The sequence below is a fragment of the Opisthorchis viverrini genome, assembly GCF_000715545.1.
Source record: "Opisthorchis viverrini unplaced genomic scaffold opera_v5_458, whole genome shotgun sequence".
Taxonomy (NCBI): domain Eukaryota; kingdom Metazoa; phylum Platyhelminthes; class Trematoda; order Opisthorchiida; family Opisthorchiidae; genus Opisthorchis; species Opisthorchis viverrini.
In genome coordinates, this window is record NW_008752121.1 from 152,086 (window position 1) to 159,547 (window position 7,462).

At 42.0% G+C, this 7,462-nt stretch overlaps 2 protein-coding genes across 2 annotated transcripts in view; one reads left to right on the top strand and one right to left on the bottom strand.

Moving 5' to 3' along the window:
- T265_11214 (hypothetical protein) overlaps positions 1-5,456 on the top strand; it is a gene marked incomplete at both ends in the record, with an annotated part of 16,829 nt that extends 11,373 nt beyond the window's left edge. Inside the window, one exon of the mRNA XM_009177811.1 lies at positions 5,376-5,456. Within this exon, the coding sequence (XP_009176075.1) occupies positions 5,376-5,456 (81 nt within the window). The remainder of the gene's footprint in view (positions 1-5,375) is intronic.
- The window catches only part of T265_11213 (hypothetical protein), a gene marked incomplete at both ends in the record, with an annotated part of 56,799 nt that overhangs the window by 1,967 nt on the left and 47,370 nt on the right, over positions 1-7,462 (bottom strand). Inside the window, one exon of the mRNA XM_009177812.1 lies at positions 3,527-3,716. Coding sequence (XP_009176076.1) covers positions 3,527-3,716 — 190 coding nt within the window. The remainder of the gene's footprint in view (positions 1-3,526; positions 3,717-7,462) is intronic.

A 7,462-nucleotide genomic window follows, 5' to 3' on the forward strand; every position in this document is an offset into this window, starting at 1 on the left:
AGAGAGAGAAGAAACTAACCAGGTCAATTTTTAAACTGTAGCATTCCCTGTTATAATGATCGGAGCCGATTGGCCACACGATGCCCTTAGCTGCAAAACATTTGTGAGCGCATTTGTGCCCACACCAAAACTCATCCTAATCTAAGTTCATGTTTTCGCAGCTCACCAAATTTCATCGTCCATTGAAGCAATTATTCCCCTAGTGGCAAAAGTCTGGTGGAATACTTTCCCAGCACTGCTTAGACACCTGGGTGCCTAGATTAGGCTCAAAAGTTCAGACACGTACTCCGAACTCAATAGCCTGTCTCTTTCAGTTCATCAGGGACACGTCGTAGCCTTCGAAAATTAAATCTCATTGTGCGAATACTGAGTGCCATCAGGTTCTCTCCCAGGCGGACTGTTTACGCATGTCTATTCCGTTGAGTTTCAGTCAGTGTTTTGACCTATAAGATACGCTCACCAATTGCATTCACTGTAATGCGTGTGGCTTCCTGAAACCTGGATGGTTTGAACGCTTGTTTCTGAAACAACAACAACCAGGGAAAACTGTTCAGCCACCATGCATTCTAATCACACACACTTTGTGTGATTTCTAAACACTAGAACTCCCTGGAACTACACATTTTCCGGACCATTAACTTCCCTCATTATAAGGTAATAACGTCACCAGAATTTCGTTTTCATAATGATCCGCTCCAACTGAATATGCTGCACGAAGCCGCTCAATGATTAGACCGAAAATAGTTGCATCCGGCCGTGGCTTATCGGAGATTTTTCAGCAGCCTTATAAGTAGTATGTTACATCTAAATCACCGTTTGTTTTAAGAGGACAGATGATAGTATCAGGATTGAGTGAGAGATCCACAAACCTGTTGTTGAGTACTCAGGCTCGAAAGCGAGTGGCAGTTATGGAAGAAGGTGTTTTTGAGCTTTTGATGCAAAATGACGAATAAAATAGTAGAAAAAATCAGGTATCAGCTGATTGAAGCAAACACAAATAGAAGAATACAAAATAGCCACTAAAAATACTAATTATTAGACAACAACAGCATCGTGATCTTCAACACCTTCAATTTTAAGTCAAGGTTGAGGAACTTGTACATATTTTGGCGGAGTTTTGGCCCAAAAGATAACGAAGGAAAACACCCTCATGACTTATTTTACGCCCGGTCCCTTCCTCGAAACATATCCAGTTATCAACTGTTGCAGCCTCTTAAATGTTCTTCCCTACGGCCCAAGAGCACCCTCTTTCCGTGGACCGGCAACCATGCGGACCGGGCACGTTGTTATCAGTAACCAGTTTATTTGTCCATTTTCCATCAGACGTATGACTGATGAGCGAATATCGACTTTTCGGAGGCCTGACGTTTCATCAACGCGCATATAGGGTATCAGTTAAAAATCTTCGGTTAATTCGAAGTAAGTTTTCAACAACCCTTCGAATGTGAATGACTGGATCAGAGTGAATCCGGAAACCCTCCTACTTTTGTCATCATCATTTATCAAAATAAAGTAAGTAGCACTGAGGTGTTGTAAAAATATCTGGATGTTACCAAGCCTCATTACCCGAAAAATGATTATTTCTTGGTAAAATTTACATCGTGATATCCGTTTTCCATGAAACTCCATTATTCGGTGATAAAGGATATTTTCGTCAACTGTACGCAGAGATCATGCCTACCTGAGAAACAGGGGGCTTCCGTGTTTGTCTCATGTTATTAACAGCATCGTGGCTGTTAATCGACTGACACGGTAGAACCCTTTTCTAGGAATGGCGCTAAACACGTCGGTCAATGTGTTCAGTTTGTTGTGAAGAACAATGAGCTCGTTCGGTTGGCCGTAGGCGATCAGTCCCTCTCTCAGTAGGGTCTCCGCTCGCTTTTCTGGTTCGCACACGTTGGGTGTGTGTAACCACAAGATTATTTTCTACCCAACGTGTGCGAAACCAGATAAACTAGCCAAAGATGACCTACTAAGACAGGCGCCTATCGAAGACGGGCTCAGTTTTATTCCCAAGAACCTGAACACGTCGGCCGACCTTCTTAGCGCAATTTCTATAAAAACGTCCCACTGTGTTCATTGATTAAAAAAGACGATACTGCTAATAATATGGGACGCTTCCAGTCGCTCGGGTATGCGTGGTCCCTACAGCCACACAACTTGTGGTTCAGACAAAATCTGAAGGTTTGGTTGACCATAAAACTGCACGTCCTCTATCAATCCATTAGCAGTGACAGTGGGATACGTAAGTAAAATGGACCAGTGCGTTTCTCAGCGGATCTCTAGATGCTTGTCTGAAAGGCTGTTACGAGTCAAATAATAGGCAGATAACGGTTCGGTACCGACGATAAGTCACTCGCATGACATGCACTACTCATAAGGTTGCTGAATATTCGTCGACAGCTCACGACCGGTTTCGCCCTTCTTGAGCCTCATCAGGTATGCGCAGTCCCCGAGTTTTCCGTCAACCTTATGTTCTACTTGAAACACAATTGCACGGAATTAGCGAACTACTCTCATTTGCAAACGAATCCGGTTTTGCGAGAGACTCACGTTGAACCCAGCTGAACCTGTCGTTTGTGATGTTTCCAGGCTCTCGTGGGGTGTCGAAGAATTTTCAGCAACCTCATGAGTAGTGTATTACGAATATACATGAATCGCGATATCTCGAATATTGTGGCAACTAAAACATGAGGTGGCCCGGTGCAGCACATTCAGTAGCCTGGAAACATCACAAACGAGAGGTTCAGCTGGTTTCCAGGCGAGTTTCTCACAAAACTGAATTGGTTTGCAAATGAGTGTAGTTACATGACATCTTCGAAACACGTTAAATTCGTTTACCTCTCCCAAACCTTCACGATTGGACTGTGATACTTAAACCAACAAAATGGTTGGTATCTATGGAAACGATTTTCATCAGAGCATAACAAACAATCGTTTATTCACATAACTTATCATTTCAGATTATCCCAACTTTCGTAAAAGGTGTACTGTGATATTCAACATTCAGTCTTTGTTACTTTGCCTATCCCTTACGAATTAAGAGTGCGACTGAAGAACTCAGTTCCAAACTCTGTGTCTTCTTGCTTTGTTGGTGAGACCAATTTAGGCAATCGAATCCAGTAGTTTTCCCGAACACGAAATCTCCCCTGTTTCAGCGATAACAGCTCCTGACCGACTGTTATCTCTGTGTCCACAAGACAACAACTGAACGGACGTGCATCAGTTCCGATAGAAAATATAGACGCTCAGGTCAGTTCCCAGCAAACACTTCTCGTAGTAATGAGCCTCTTTCTGAGCCATAATTGACACACATTCTCAGAAACATGATGTGAAATGTTCTGGTGAGCATATGTATGACCCCGATCTAGAGGTAATCCTCAATCGCTGTCTTGATCTAATGTAACATAGGTTATTAGACAACCAAAGAAATTAATCTCCTTTTTAGAACATCCTATAGACTCGATGTGTAACGGGTCACCAATATACCACGCTCCTGGCTCAGAAAAGGCATCTTTGAAATCACCTGAACTCAAAGCCCGACGTAGTTGCGCCAACGAATATCGACCTTGGAAAAACTTCTCCGAACTCCAAACGCATTTTTCCACCTTGACAGAGTAAAGGGTTCCATGTAGCAACAGGGTCAGTAGTTGGTTGGCGTCCTCTCTATAGGCTGCTCGTTGAAAGCAATCTACGTATTGCCCATCAGAATTTTGCTGGATTGAAAGGAGAGACAAGAAACGGATTACCAATTTTCGACAACCTCTCTATAAAGGTAAATTTTCACGAAGAGATGTCCATTTAAAGTGTCAGCTGAGTGTAAAAGCGTAAACACACCTCAAGAGATTGTCAAACCTGATTTATCAGAACAAATGTGTCAAATTGTAGTGGACCACAGTTCCTTAATGCCTTCTTGTTACCGTGAACACCGGTCTGGATAGCCAGTTAATCGCCTGGTGCGCTTGGCCGAACCAGAAAAGTCAGTGAACGTGCGAGCCAGCTACTCTGTTGATCACTGTCGCGTACGAGCGGTCAGAAGTGATACTAAGAATACAACTCATCTGTCAAGGGCGATTGAAGAACAACCAATGAAATCTGTCTCAACGACAAACAGTTATTCCATTGCCTGTTATGTAGTCCCGTTACGTTCGAAGCTGGTTCCCCTAATACAACTAATGCCACTTGCAAGTGTCTACAAATCAAAATCGATCAACAAAGAACATGGAACTGATTGTAGACACAATGGGCACGATTGATCAGGAAATAGGAAAACGAAAGATAGTTTCAAAAGCATTCTTGAAAAATTAAAAAAAAACAGCCGGATTTTAGTTCCTTCAGAGATCATCAAGCAGCTGTAATTTCCAAATTTTCCTAGATATTATTTCCCACTTTAAAACAAAGTTGTACGTATGTTGTGATACTCACCAATTTGCAATATAACTTGGTCTTGAGCGAAAAGTCGACTGCAATTCATCTGTTATTCTCTAACCAAACGTGTCGCAAAAAGGTCTTCTCATCTTTCAGCTGGGAAGGTACTTATTGATCGAAAAATTGGTCTGAAGTCCGGAATGTTTCAGTCAACATTCGCACATTTCTATTGTGCACCAAATTTGGAACTTGGTTAATAACCACAGTTCACATGACAGATTTGAATAAATAGTTTGGTGTTCTCCGGACTTGACCGTGCTTCAAGCAGTAGTATAGAATCCGTAGCTATTTTGTATTACGTCAATCCCTCCCTATTACGCATAACTTGTAATTCTCCTTCCCAAAGTGCTGTCCTCAGCAAGTGTATATTGGCTCTGTGTGGCGAGTCACAAGAACGACTGTGCTTGCTTGTTCAAATGATACGTCGCCGAAAAATAACAAGAAAAATGAATGATAACAATACTAATACGATAGGATTATTTCCTCAAAAAATAATAGACACGTTCCTCAGTGGAAATGGTCCCGCGCCAGATCTACGAAGACTAGTTACAAGTGATTATTTCCAAGCCATGATGTCTAGAGGTATCGAACAAGCGTCGTGGTTATTCACCATAACACACTTTGATATTCCCGCCATTTTTTTTCAAAACTTCGATCTGGGAGGGCAACAAAAACATTCGATCGGGGTCGTTACGTCATAACTGCCGGCACGTGATCCGGCCACCGGCTACGATGACGATCGATTATGTTTTCTTACGCTGATCTTCTGTATTTGGGAAAGCCACCTGAGTGGCTTACACGCACAATACTGCGTAAAAAAACGAACCTAAGAATATTTCCTTCAGTGAAAGACCAAAGTCTTATCCGTGATGATGAGTTACTAAGATCGAAGAATTGTTTCTTTCAGATCTACCATAGATAATCAACATCTTTGAAGGCATTTTTAGTCCTTGGAATTCGAAGTGGACACCTACTTCCACGAACCTGAAGCTATTGGCAACCTCAAAGTGATTACCGATGGTGAATAGAGCGACTGACGATCACAAAATATCCTGATAGAATACGAGTAATTCTAGTGGTTGGAAAAATATCAAAACAGCCGGAGGCACTCAGTTGCACACCAGTACGGTCTTCACTGGGCACCCGGATGAGTGTCTCATTGATGATACTCTTCAACCAGATGTACTGTGCAAAAGTTTGCTCCCTGTTCCAGTTGGTTTGATATTCCAGATATCTGAGTATACTTTTTTCATGGAACACATTACTAGTAAGTTTACTGAAGTTAGTTGAACATTCCGCGAATGGTTTCGCTCTTCTTGATGCTCCAGAATTTTTTCCAACCTTATGTTCTACTTATACCCATTTCAGGAAATACACTCGTTTGCAAACCGATCTGGTTTTGCGGGAGATTCAACAGTGTCTTTAAATCTAGAGAAGTTATCACGGGTCCAAGTCTATCATGAAACAATAGCATGAAGAACACAAAATTACTCCATTGGTTCGCACACTTTTTTGGTGTCAGAGGACTCATTACCGTTCAATTCACAATCTAATGAAAAAATGAAATCTCCGTTTTGTCTTCCACATCTGTTATTGCAAAACAAGGTTTCTAGTATCTTTTTGTAGTCTCGGTGGGGCAGTATGAAAAATGAAAACTGTGCCGTTTCGCAGTTACAGCGACATCCTAGGACTAAAACTGCTTGACAGTAACGAAACTTACTGGTTTATTTACGGTGATTGATCACGTTCTGTCTAGTAATGCGTCATTCAGCGATGTTAATTCGTAAATTAGATATTCGTTTGAGTCCCTCGGTAGCGCCAATGGAGTTTGCATACAACATGTTGGTAAGGTCAAACATCAAGTTGATAGAAACTCTGGAATTACATCTACCCGATAAGAATCAAGAACGGTGAGGGCGGTAGCAGCACGGTGCACGATCTTCAACAACCTTATCAGTAGTATGTTCCGTCAAGGAAAAAAACTAGCACGTGTTTGCCAAAGAGCTGTTGGTGTTTCCTCATGTCAAAATGCTGTCAGAGTAGTTAGGACTTTGAACTGTGTTCGAAAGGAAAAGTTCACCCCCACCTTCATTGTATTCCCACTGAACAGACTAAATACAATTGAATGGAGTGAATAGGATATTCCCGAGAGATCTCGTTGATGTTGTGGAATATATCCAATTCACCACGGTGTCTTTGTCCTAAGTGTGCCAAGAAGAAATATAAATATCATGGCCTAATCTGTCCAGTATCCTATGACGTATAATTCGGCATTACAAAAGAACACTTCGTGTGAAAGTTGTGCTATGTGCGATCTCTGTCGGCAGACCGTATACGGGCACATCCAATATGGGGTGGCGATTGATTCGTAACCCATGAGAAGAGCATCAGACAAACAAGATTTCGTCAGTACGTGTCCAATATTACCTAAGGCAAGCCAAATTTATATCTAAATATCCGCACGCTATTTATTATCCCCGCTCCAGTGGGGGTTTAGAAGCTTGCATACGCAAATTGAGCAACCGCAAGACCGGGTAACGCGGCCCAGTATGGCTTGTGAACCGAAAGCCATCTATTTAGATGATAAGGTGACTAAACGAACCTCAAATTAGATGGACGTTAAGCGGCAGATGTCGGAAGGAAATATCCCGATTTTCCTCTTCTGTGGGTGTAAACAAGCAAGTCAGTGGAAGGACAACCAGAGGATTGAAGATTAATCAAAGAATAAAACTGTCTTCGTCCCTTGATGGTGTAATTAAACCCTCAAGGAGATTCATTATCACATGGACCGCAATTGCACTAATGCGTGAGCGGAATAAAGCCAGAAGTTCGCTGCAGTCAAACTTTTGATGGAGCTTTGATCCATTCAAACAAGAAGCGACTGGACAACATTTTCTGTTGGTCTATGACCGGTGGAACATCCGCCCATTCAGCTAGTTCATACTGGTGATCTTTACCTCCATTAGACAAAACGCTTAAAATTTGTGGTTCCCTTGGGAAAATACGACCTGGGATAAAATACTCGCTGGTAAAT